General features: G+C 41.0%; 1 protein-coding gene across 1 annotated transcript; it reads left to right on the top strand.

Moving 5' to 3' along the window:
• The first annotated feature begins 5,366 nt into the window (after positions 1–5,366).
• On the top strand, positions 5,367–9,984 carry LOC138666447 (oocyte zinc finger protein XlCOF8.4-like). The gene is made up of 6 exons (XM_069754670.1): positions 5,367–5,453; positions 5,583–5,753; positions 5,836–5,962; positions 6,046–6,143; positions 6,342–6,432; positions 8,314–9,984. The coding sequence occupies exons 1-6, from the start codon at positions 5,367–5,369 to the stop codon at positions 9,069–9,071; spliced, it is 1,332 nt and encodes a 443-aa protein (XP_069610771.1). The 3' UTR covers positions 9,072–9,984.
• The last annotated feature ends 3,295 nt before the right edge of the window (positions 9,985–13,279 follow it).

Genomic DNA, 13,279 nt, shown 5'->3' on the forward strand with positions numbered 1-13,279 from the left:
TATATATATATATATATATATATATACACAATTTCCCTTAGGTACATGGGAAAATAAGGTATGCACACTAGAACTAAGATAGAAAAAGTTTTATTAAACATAGAAAACTACTAAAACACCAATAAACTAACCAGACAAGGAACATCAATAAAAACAATCCAGCATATAAACAACACGGTATACACCTCACATAGGTATATATGGAATCATGAATATATGTATGTAATACATAGGGGAATGTAGTCTCCTGACTGTGAGAATCTAATAAAGATGATGAATGCAGCAGTAAAGGCGTATAGGACCACATAAACAAAAAAATGCTAATATTGAATGATAGAGGTACATAAAGTGCAAAAAGTGCTAATAGCTCAAGGTAAAAAGTCACCTATGGGCTACAATATGTGATCTCCATATATGTCTAATCTCTGATGAGTGTCCTAAAAAGAGCTAGTGCTGCATAGTAGATGTATATAGAGGACTCTCTAAAGGTACCTTCACACATAACGATATTGTTAACGATATCGTTGCTATTTGTGACGTAGCAACGATATCGTTAATGAAATCGTTATGTGTGACAGCGACCAACGATCAGGCCCCTGCTGGGAGATCGTTGGTCGCTGAATAAAGTCCAGAACTTTATTTCGTCGCTGGACTCCCTGAAGACATCGCTGGATCGGCGTGTGTGACACCGATCCAGCGATGTCTTCACTGGTAACCAGGGTAAACATCGGGTAACTAAGCGCAGGGCCGCGCTTAGTAACCCGATGTTTAGCCTGGTTACCATGCTAAAAGTAAAAAAAAACAAACACTAGATACTTACCTACAGCCGTCTGTCCTCCAGCGCTGTGCTCTGCACTCCTCCTGTACTGGCTGTGAGCCGGAAAGCAGAGCGGTGACGTCACCGCTCTGCTTTCCGGCTCACAGCCAGTACAGGAGGAGAGCAGAGAAGCAGAGCGCAGCGCTGGAGGACAGACAGCGGTAGGTAAGTATGTAGTGTTTGTTTTTTTTTACTTTTAGCATGGTAACCAGGGTAAACATCGGGTTACTAAGCGCGGCCCTGCGCTTAGTTACCCGATGTTTACCCTGGTTACCGGCATCGTTGGTCGCTGGAGAGCGGTCTGTGTGACAGCTCTCCAGCGACCAAACAGCGACGCTGCAGCGATCCGGATCGTTGTCGGTATCGCTGCAGCGTCGCTTAATGTGAAGGGGCCTTAAATGTGAAGGGGCCTTTACACCCCATGGTTATAATGTGACTCATGAATTACAATACTTAATCCCTATGTAAATACAAGCCTCTGCTGGTGCTAAATCATGTCACTATCTGTATAGAGGCTAAATGCATGTCATTTGTTAGACAAAAACAAACACCAGCATAGATAAGGGGATAACTCACATGAGAATAGCAGGAGGTGCCGTGCGTATATGCTGTGACCCCGACAGCGCCGTTTCGCCAATTCAGGCTTCTTCCATAAGGGGGGCGAGTGTATTGAGTGTGGTGCAGCGCTCCTTATAAATGGCAACTAGAACAATGAACGCTCAGAACAGCTGGGGATAAGAGGCGTGTCTTGAATGACGTGTGGTGTATTGTGCCAATCTACCGCCGCCCGTATATGCTATGACTTAACAGCCCCCGCCCCTGGTAACCAAGTAATTGAAAGCCTCCAACGCCGGGTAACACCTCCAACAGCTGAGGATGGAAGATGCGTCCTGGATGAAGTACGGCGCATGCGCCGGTTTACGGCCGTCCGTCCAAGCTGTGGCTTCACAGCCCCCACCCCTGGCACGCAAGCGAGAACGCTCGCGTTACCCGGTGGGCGTGGCCGGAAGCCACCGAGCGGCCGAAACCAGGGCATGCGCTCCAATTCAGGTCTATAACCTATGTGCACAGATGTCGCTGTAAAGGGTGAAGCGTGGTTAGAGAGGGGCGTGGTGAAAACTGCCTATGTAGGGGGATAGCATCTCTAGACTGCCAGGTATTAGTGACAGTAATGATTATGTGTAGTTACAAAAATTCGATAGTTTAGGTACTTAAGAATACATATGAAAAAAACGTAAAAAATACCACTAAATATTACTAAGTATCGCGGATCCCAAACTGATCAATATAACATTAAATACTAGAGGCAAAATACATGAGCAAGATCAAGACTACTCCCCATTAGAAACAATATCTATTCCATTGCCATCTTACAAAGCGGAAGCACATAACTATTTACTATGGATACAGTTATATTTTATATACTAAATACCAGACACTATATCCTGGACCTACCATAACCCACAGGAGGTATATAATGAAAAATTCCCATCCTAAACATAACATAAACATATGAACATATGTCGACAAAAAATCAACATTGTTGTATAACTCCATGTAAGTTATGTCCAGTATGAAGAAAATGTAAACATAGATGACAAAAACACAGATGTTGATTGAAGAAGATCAGCATGATTATGAAGGTCCGAGGTTGTCAATTGTGATCCAAATGTCAAACTGTAGGATAAAACGAGTTCCTAGTATCAAAACATCTAAAATCAATCAATATATATATATATATATATATATATATATATATATATATATATATATAATCAGTGAGACATATATATATATTTATATTTAATACAGCGCTAGATAGCTTAATAGCCGGTAATTCAATTGCTGGGGAATGAATGCGAAGAAGGGGAACGTAGCTACATAGACTTGTGGTGCTGCGCCCCCTGCTGGTATAAACTCAGATGAACTCGGGCATGAGAAAATATTCAGAAAAATTCCCACGCTCGAGTTCATCTGAGGTTATACCAGCAGGGAGCGCAGCACCGCAAGTCTAGGTAGCTACGTTCCTCTTCTTCCCATTCATTCCCCAGTTTTTACAGGCAGGGGTGGCTGCATTAGCAGGCTCCTGCTTGTAAAATTATTTAACCCCTTCAGATGTATTTACATCGTGGGACATGACTGAAAGACGGAAGGTATGGGATATTGTTGTTTTTATTGATACAATTTTTGTGTAGACACAGTGTTTTGATTGCTTGTTATTGCATTTTAATGCAATGTTGCGGTGACCAAAAAAAATTTAATTCTGTCTTTTTTGCTTTATTTCTCGTTACAGCGTTTACAGTCAGATGAATTATTTTTATATATAAATAGATTAGGCGATAACGAACTAAGCAATACCAAATATATGTATTTTTTGTTTTTGAATGGGGTGGTGATTTAAACATATATATATATATATATATATATATATATATATATATATATATATATATATATATATATTTATTTATTTTTTAAAATTTTTTTGTATTTTACTTTACACTTGCTTCAGTAATCTCCATGGGAGACTGGAAGCTGTGATCATCCGATCACTTGTGCTACACAGAGCAGTGCTTCAGCCCTGCTTTATATAGCAGAAATGTTCACTTGCTGTGAGTGCCGATGGATGGCCTGGTGCTCATAGCTATCCGGCAATGCCAACCACAGGGGTCTCCTGCAGACCCCGGGTTGTCATGCTAACCCATCAGTGACCCGCAATCATGTTACGTGACGTGCTTCGGCGCGATCGTGTTAAATGCTGCTGTCAGAGATTGACAGCAACATTAAACAGGTTAACAGCCGTGGATGTATCACGATTCCATCCGCGGCCGTTATGGGCACAAGTCAACTGTTGAAAACAACTGACATGTGCAGGAAAAGATGTGGGCTCAGCGCCTGAGCCCACATCAAACAGGGAGACCCGACATGCTCCGTACATGTACGGCGCATGTCGTGAAGGAGTTAATATCTGTTTTGTTTTTTATGGTATTTTCCTTGTAATATAGGAAAGCCTAAGGGAAGAAATAAACCCCATAAAACACTGTACATGTAGACTTTGGAATCAGATAAATTCTTTGTGCAAACAAAAAGCTTTTATAAAAGCCTCGGGGTATGTGCACACGTCAGGATTTCTTGCAGAAATGTTCCTGACAAAAACTGGACATTTCTGCCAGAAATCTGCATGCGGTTTTTTTTTGCGTTTTTTCTTGCGTTTTTGACGCGTTTTTTGTTCGTTTTTTCCCAAATGCATAGAATAGTGGGAAAAAACGCTGAAAATCCGCAAAATTAATGAACATGCTGCTTTTTTTTACCGCAATGCGTTTTTTTCGCGGAAAAAAACGCATCATGTGCACAAAACATGCAGAGTGCATTCTAAATGATAGGATGCATAATGTATGAAAAAATGCGAAAAAGCCGCAAAAAAAACCTGAACGTGTGCACATACCCTAAAACTTCTGTGAATCAGACCTGAGATCTAACGTGATAGAAGATTACAGTGCGGGGAAGACGGGAAACCTTCATATAGACGGCTGGTGGGGATGGAGTCAGTGACGGACTCTGGCCAAATCTGATTCTAGAGCCGTAGTAGAAGATGAAGATGTCGTCCTCATCATGAAGTAGTTATTTCTCCTGTCACGTGTAATGAATATCTCCTGCAGTATTACTAATGCCGATTCCAGTGTCGGTAAATGAGACGAGAATTAGCGTTATGGAAGATGAGTCTATGAGGAACGTATTCAGCTGCCGACTCCGAGGAAGAAACTGCTTGTTGTATGTGGCCTAAATATATAGGTTTTATTAGTAGATGGAAAGAAGAAAACTAAATACTGTAAAATAATAAATCTCCTCATATGTTTCCCTTATTATCTCCAGTAATTGTATTATTGCACAGGATTTTTATAGTAACATAGTAACATAGTTAGTAAGGCCGAAAAAAAGACATTTGTCCATCCAGTTCAGCCTATATTCCATCATAATAAATCCCCAGATCTACGTCCTTCTACAGAACCTAATAATTGTATGATACAATATTGTTCTGCTCCAGGAAGACATCCAGGCCTCTCTTGAACCCCTCGACTGAGTTCGCCATCACCACCTCCTCAGGCAAGCAATTCCAGATTCTCACTGCCCTGACAGTAAAGAATCCTCTTCTATGTTGGTGGAAAAACCTCTCCTCCAGACGCAAAGAATGCCCCCTTGTGCCCGTCACCTTCCTTGGTATAAACAGATCCTCAGCAAGATATTTGTATTGTCCCCTTATATACTTATACATGGTTATTAGATCGCCCCTCAGTCGTCTTTTTTCTAGACTAAATAATCCTAATTTCGCTAATCTATCTGGGTATTGTAGTTCTCCCATCCCCTTTATTAATTTTGTTGCCCTCCTTTGTACTCTCTCTAGTTCCATTATATCCTTCCTGAGCACCGGTGCCCAAAACTGGACACTGATGTTACATCGGCTCATCTTCTCGGTCAGTTCTCTACAATATCGGATCCTCTCAGTGAAGATTTTCTGTATAAGAGAATTTTAATGAATTACCCATCAAAGATGTATTTGGACAGAGACAAGATGGCGGAGATGGCGGAGAGGATATTACACCTCACCCTAGAGATCCTCTTCCACCTTACTGGAGAGGTGAGCGATTCTGATGACTTCACATTACATCATTCTTATCTATGGGAATAACAGATGGACAGAACTGGAGAGGTGAGGATTCTAATAAATCTCAGTACAGACATTTCCAATGTTTCTCTCCATAACCAGGATTACGCAGTAGTAAAGAAGACCTCTACTGAGTGCTGTCAGGACCCTGTGACTGAGGGATGGGGAAGACCCCTGAGCCCAATCACTGGGCCTCCCCTGATACATGAATACATTAATGACCAGAAGATCCTAGAACTCACCTACAAGATGATTGAGCTGCTGACTGGAGAGGTGAGAGTGCTGAGTTGCTGGGACATTATACAGTAACACTATGAAGGGATCGGGGGCATAACGGTATCATTGTATGTGTCAGGTTCCTATAAGGTGTCAGGATGCTGCCGTCTATTTCTCCATGGATGAGTGGGAGTATTTAGAAGGACACAAAGATCTGTACAAAGACATCATGATGATGGAGGCTCCCCAGTCCATCACATTACCAGGTAATAGACAGGAATAAATACACTCAAGTCTATAATTATCTCTATGTAAAGAATGAATTCAGTCCCTGTATGTGTTCCTCCAGATCTATCCAGTAGGAGGACAACACCAGAGAGATGTCCCCGTCCTCTTCTTCCACAGGACTGTAAACAAAAAGATCCCAATGTTCCTCAGGATCATCAGGTAGATGGAGAGAAGGTGTCATGAGATCTCCCCTGTGATGTGTAGACATCTGTGAAGGTCTTGTGCTTAATCTTGTTTTATCCACCAGTATTATATGTTTTATACTTGTGTAATGATAACGGTGGAGGTGGCAGGATTAGTGATGATCATAGATGTGACTTCTCCATCTGTCTGTGACTTTTATAATATTTGTTTCAGGGTGAAGATCTGACCCATATTAATACTACAGAGACATATGTGAGGGGTGATGAGCGGTGTAAAGAGGAGATTCCTACATATGACTACCCAGGTGAGTAGTAACCACTAAATGCAGAGAAGTCACAGATTCTTCTCAGTCACCGGCTGTGGCTGTTTTATCAGTGTTGTAGTCCCACCATATTACAATCATGTGATCACCATTTTACCTCTAGACCACAACATTATCCTCAACCCAAAACTGATCTAATTACTTTGGGCATTGAAAACCCTTTTCTATAGAACTTACAACCTGGAGGATCCACCTACCTCCTGGGATTAGCAGACGCTGACCCTTACCTGCCCACATCTGTAAACTACAAAGTAAAATGACAGCATATGTAGAATGTGCTGACAAGTTGGAAATATATTATGATGGGCCTCTAGGAGAAATCGGAGGGTAATAATGCTGTTGTTTTCCAAGATCCCTGATATGGGAAGAAGGGAAAAATCAGGGCTTCAAAAAGCTCTGCGAAGTGCTGAGCCATAAAATTGGGTATCAAAACAAATTAACATAAAAAATTGTTTTAATTTTAAAATGCTTCACATTTCCGATGTGAACCAGCTGATTCCTCAGGCATATACAAATACATTGTGGATGTTAAATATCCTCCAAAACGGCGTCACTAATCAATTGCTTAATTCATTAATTAAACCGTGCTTATGATGCACAGTTTTTTGTATAGAAACCTTTCATCTTATACAAAACAATACAAATAGATGTAAAATGCATATTGGATGCACAATAAAATACATATAAAGAAAAATAAACATACATGGCAACAACCAAAATACCTAAGGATTATTTAAAAAGATACCCCTATTTCGTTTTTTTCAATGCTCTCATTCAGGCTCTCCGGTTTAAGTGTGGATAGTTTAAAAATCCAATAGGATTCTCTATTCACAAGTCTTTGGGACCTATTAGACACACGTTCTGATATTTGTTCTAATATAATAATTCTTAAACTGGTGGGATCTCATTTACGTTCTAAAACGAAATTCCTAAAACAGGCTGTGACAAATTACACCTTTCCTAATATTATCTCTATGGCTTTTTATTCTATTAAGGATCACTTGAGTCGCTTTTCCCCTCTACGGGTCTTTAGCTTTGTTGTCCCCAATGTCTGCTGCTTGACCTTGTTGCAATGGACTGCCGTCTCAGAAATTTTAAGGATGGAGGCAGCATGACGTTCACTCTGTCCCTCTGCTAGTAAAGCCAGAATTGAGCCCTTCTTTTCCTCACTCAAGACTATTGTTTTGAAATCCTTTGACATGGGTAAAAGTTATTTTTTCATTCCTGTTACTTTTGGGATATTATTAGCACTTGTTTTGCCATCCAGCTTGTCCTATTGCAAGAGGATTGTGAACACCATAGCAGTGTTTTTTATACTTTCCTTCATTAAATAAGATTTGGTTCAGGTGATCACCTAATCAGAAGCACATTAAGTAGAATGAGGTGTACTATGGTTGGAATTCAAGTGACACTGGGATGGAATGGAACACTGCAAGGCTCAGAAGTGAGGGAGAGATTTGACTTTGGGAGAGCGGATATTGCTGGATTGGTTTATGGAAGTCATGTTGCTTTTTAACAGCCTTTGAGACACTATGGAAACTTCTATTTTTCCATTGACAGATAAAGGACCTGAGTGGGGACTTGTTTTTTGCGGGATGAGTAGAAGCTTGAATTAGTATTATTTTCACCTACATAACATTGTTTGGTGGCCTTTTATTCCATATTTGGGAGGCAGAATGAACAAACAATTAAACACCACGCTCTACTGCTTCATGCTATGAGCTTTTTTTATTAGACTGTGAACTGACATTGTTTTATGAATTCAATATTTTTACATATCCTGACATTTTTGCAGACATTTTGAGTAGAAATGGTAAAAAAATAATTTTATGCAAAATTAATAATTGGTTTTATGCTTGACAGATGACTGTACCTGGAGATCAGAAGGACAGTTGACATATTCAATTTTTAAATCAGATGATTTTGAGATCACCCAGGATTCTATTGAAGTGACTGCCATTACTCCAGATATACCAAAATCCCTTCACAGCAAAAATCAATCATCTGATCTTTTGAAACAGGTCTTGTCTTCTGATTCATTACCGACTGCTAAGGAAAATCAAACTCACAAAAAAAGAACTGCTCCTGAAGCAAACAAGACATTTTCACATTCAGAACACAAAAGTAGTTTTCCCCTCGAAAAGTGTTTTCTTAAACATCAAAAAAATCACACAGCAGTGAATAGATTTTCATGTTCCATTTGTAGGAAATCTTTTAGCAAGAAACCAAATCTTGTTAGTCACAAGAGAACTCACACCGGGGAGAAGCCTTTTTCATGTTCAGAGTGTGGTAAATGTTTTAGCCGCAAAGCGCATCTTGATGGCCACCAGAGAATCCACACAGGGGAGAAGCCATTCTCATGTTCAGAATGTGGGAAATGTTTTTACTATAAATCAAATTTTGTTACTCACCAGAGAATTCATACAGGGGAGAAGCCTTTTTCCTGTTCAGAATGTGGAAAATGTTTTAACCAGAAAGGGCATCTTGATTGCCACCAGAGAACCCACACAGGGAAGAAGCCATTCTCATGTTCAGAATGTGGAAAATATTTTGTGAAGAAATCATCTCTTCTTAGTCACCAGAGCAGTCACACAGGGGAGAAAACTTTTTCATGTTCTTAATGTGGGAAATGGTTTGGTTGGAAATCAACTCTTAAATGGAACCTGTCACTAGCAAAAAGGCTATTAACCTGCAGATGGGGTGTAATTTTCAGGTAAAATGCAATACTTGATTGGCACCTGCAGTTAGCCGAAAGCTGCTGTGGGAAAATGAACTTTATTCTCCTTGGCAGCATTCAGTTTTAGTCAAAGGGGCATCGCTGGTTCATTCACGGCTCTGAGAATACTTAACGGTAGCTATATCAGTGCCCCTTGCGTGACTGACTGTCTCTGCATTGGGGCCGGTGGCCAGTCAGTGTCTGGGCACAGTTATAGCCACTGCTCTGTGTACTTTCTTGCTCAAACTATGAGTACCCTACTTTTAGTACCCTGAATGGTTGGCCATTCTTTTTGCTGTGTAGCGGTTACTTTTTTCCTTCCTTCTATTTTTTTTTTAGTATACATACATATATATTCTATACAAATATATATATATTTTAGCATATACTTTGATCAGGAAATAGGCTTGCTGCATATACTTGTTCTATTGCTCAAACTATGGAAGTGCAAGTCTGAAGAGATCACCCACACTCAGGATCTGTCTGCAAGTCGGAAGCTTACTGAACTCCATACCACAGTCTGGATGATTTGTTAATAGTGGTAAATACAGCTCTGGCAAAAATTAAGAAATCACTGCAAAATGTTCAGTTTGTCCGATTTTTCTCTTTATAGGTATATTTTTGAGTAAAATGTAAATTGTTCTTTGTACTATAAACTTCTGACATGTCTCCGAATTTCCAAGCAATAAATGTTGTATTTTTTTCTGACAAAGAAAAATGGTCAAAATAAAGAAAAAAAAGTGCTTTCAGACCTCAAATAATGCAAAGAAAACAAGTTCATAATCATTTAGAAATAACAATACTAATGTTTTAACTTAGGAAGAGTTCAGAAATCAATATTTTGTGGAATAACCATGATTTTTAATCACAGCTTTCTTGCGTCTTGCCATGCTTTCCACCAGTCTTTCACAATGCTTTGGGTGACCTGTAAGCAGTTCTTCTTTGTTTGATGGCTTGTGGCTATCCATCTTCCTCTTAATTACATTCCAGAGGTTTTCAATGGGGTTGAGGTCTGGAGATGGGGTTGGCCATGACAGGGATTTGATGTGGTGGTTCTTCATCCACACTTGAGTGACCTAGCTGTGTGGCATGGTGCATTGACCTGCTGGAAAAAAACAGTCTTCAGAGTTGAGGAACATTGCCTGAGCAGAAGGAATCATCTGTTTTTCCAGGATACTTGTATGCAGCTTGATTCATACGTCCTTCGCAAAGAACAACGTGCCCAATTCCAGCCTTGCTGAAGCATCCTCAGATCACCGATTCTCCACCAAATTTCACAGAGGGTGCAAGACACTGTGGCTTGTATGCCTCTCCAGGGCTCCGTCTAACCATTAGATGACCAGGTGTTGATCTGAGGAGCACCAATGCTCCTTTAAGAATTACGTTGCTGGAAAAAGGACTAAACGACCGACTATGGAAAACATTACTGACAGGCAAACTATGAAACTCCCACGGGATTACAGTGGGGCCAACGGATTAAGGTGAATATTCTATTGATAGGTACTAGCAAGGTTAAGGCATTAAGACCTATGCACTTTGCCAAATATTTGTATGTGCTCCACTGTGGAGCTACCCGTATTTCCCACCCGAAAACTTTAGGCTATCTTTAGACTAACAGGCAGTTCAGATGGAGTAAGTAGCTAAACATGGGCATCCAGGATCAAGGGTATAAGCGGTGGTTTCCGGAAGTGCTTAGGGGCTCTTGGGGGAGATTAGTAACAGATGAAGCCTTCCTGTCCTGCCCATGATGAGGTCTGCTGTCCACCAGAACTGAGGACAGTGTGAAAAACTGTGACCACTGTGGGATGGATATTTGTGGGAGATTGAGCTGTTTTATAAACTCCAGTAGGTCTCCAGGGGTGAGTGGTCTGCCTGAGCATCCATTGTGTCTATCTTGAAGGGAGAATGGGAAACCCCACCGGTAGGGGATATCACGCTCCCTAAGGGTGTCTGTCAGTGGTTTCAAAGCTGCTCTCATTGTTAATGTCCACCTAGATAAGTCAAGGAGGACCATCAACCGCTTGCCTTTGTATATTGTTGCAGAACTGTCCCTGGATTTGAGCAGGATCTCCTCCTTAGCTTTTTAGTAGTGGACTCGACAGATGACATCTCTTGGATTATTGGGGTCTAAGTCCATGGGCGTAACTGCCTGTGAGCTTTGTCTTGCTCTTATCATGGAGGAAGGGTGAGCCTCCCTAGTATTTTATTGAATGTGTGATTAAGAGCGGAGGGTAAATCTGCAGTAGCCACTGATTCTGGCAGGTCCCCAATACGTACATTGATTCATCTTCCGCCGTTCTCAGTCATCCAGGTGAGATTGGATATTGATGATTATGGGTAGAGTGGACGTGTTTTGTGTCTTGGAGAGCTGTAATGGTGGAAGAGGTATTAGTTATATTCTGCTCTATAGTGTCCATTCTCTTTGTCAGGGTAACCACATCAGATTGCAGTTTTGCAAATTCTTGTTTCCACTCATGCATGATTTATTTTGCAAATGAGGCAATATCATCTTTGGTTGGGAAACATTGCAAAAGTGGCTAAATGTCGGCTAGAGTCACTGGACGTGAGCTGGCGGCTCATGACGGTGCTGGTTGTGATGCAACTGAGGGTACTGTGGAGGAAGGATAGTTAGTGGTATCATCCATGGATTGTTCAGTTTGTGTTCTTAGAAGCTGTGGAAACCGTGTGAGAGGTTCTGAAGAGAGGTCCATGAGACTCTAATCAAGCTCCAAAGGGGTTGATATATAATCCTGAATTCCCTGTGAGCAGTGAATACATGTTTTTTGTAAGCCAGCTGTGTTTCTGTGTGTGGGTATCTCACTCAAAGGGGCCTCTGTGGAGGTATGTTGTCAGGAAGGAGAGGGTTAATTAGTCTCCTTGGACATGGAGCTGCCAGGTCCTGTGTTTGCTCTGTTTGAGATGCACAGGCTTCGCTTTCATTTTCATTTTCCAATGTGTCTTTGTGCAATGGCTGTGAGGGCTGGTTTGTACTCAATCCTCTGACTCTCTGAGCTTGCCTGCCTCCATGTCCACACAAGGGGCCAGCACCATCTTGGACATAACGTGGTGCTTCAGGAGACCCAAAATCAGCAGTGATTGCCTGGCAGGAGCTATGATCTCCCACAGAATTGATACTATGACAGGAGTGAGTCTGTGAAGCAAGGATCTGGGCGGGGAGGTAAGGATTGATTGCATATTACCTCAGTTTGTCCTGGCCTCTGTTAGTATGTCTGGTGGTGATGGTCAAAGGTGCTGACAGGCTGCGGTGGAGAAGGTAGGTTCCCTATGCAGTGGATGATGTATGGGCAATAAACACTCTTTTGGTCTTTCCCATGCTGTGGGGAGCCCATTAGTCAGGTCTTTTTGGTACTGATGTAGAGGAGCTCTGGTATGTGTGTCTTCACAGATCCATAGCTGGCCACGCCCCTCTCGCTGGTCAACTTTTAACCCTTATAACGTCCTAACAAAAAAAAGGTTTCCAAAATTGTGCTGATGTAAAGTTGACTTGTGGGAAATGTTGTTTATTAACTATTTTGTGTGACACCACTCTCTGATTTAAGAGTACAAAAATTAACCTCCGAAGGTTTCTTCAGTTTTGCGCTTTCATTTTTCGTTCCCTTCCTTCCAGAGCCAGAACTTTTTTATTTTTCCGTCAATCTGGCCATGTGAGGGCTTATTTTGTGCGGGACGAGTTGTACTTTTGAACTTCACCATTGCTTTCACCATGTTGTGTACTAGAAAATGGGAAAAAAATTCCAAGTGCGGTGAAATTGCAAAACAAAGTGCAATCCCACACTTGTTTTTTGTTTGTCTTTTTTGCTAGGTTCACTAAACCTAGGTTCACTGCCGGAGCTCGCATCAAAGCAGGGGATCTGTCATCGGATGTACTATTCCGTCCAATGGCAGAAATGGGTTAAAAGTTTGAAAATTGCAAAACCTTTACAATTTTTGCCAAATTTCTGATTTTTCATAAATAAATGCAAGTTATGTAAAAAAAATGTTACCACTAACATGAAGTACAATATGTCACAATAAAACATTCTTAGAATCAGTGGGGTACATTGCAGCGTTCCAGAGTTAAAATGTAATAAATTGACAGTGGTCAGAATTGTA

Source organism: Ranitomeya imitator, chromosome 2, assembly GCF_032444005.1.
Source record: "Ranitomeya imitator isolate aRanImi1 chromosome 2, aRanImi1.pri, whole genome shotgun sequence".
Taxonomy (NCBI): domain Eukaryota; kingdom Metazoa; phylum Chordata; class Amphibia; order Anura; family Dendrobatidae; genus Ranitomeya; species Ranitomeya imitator.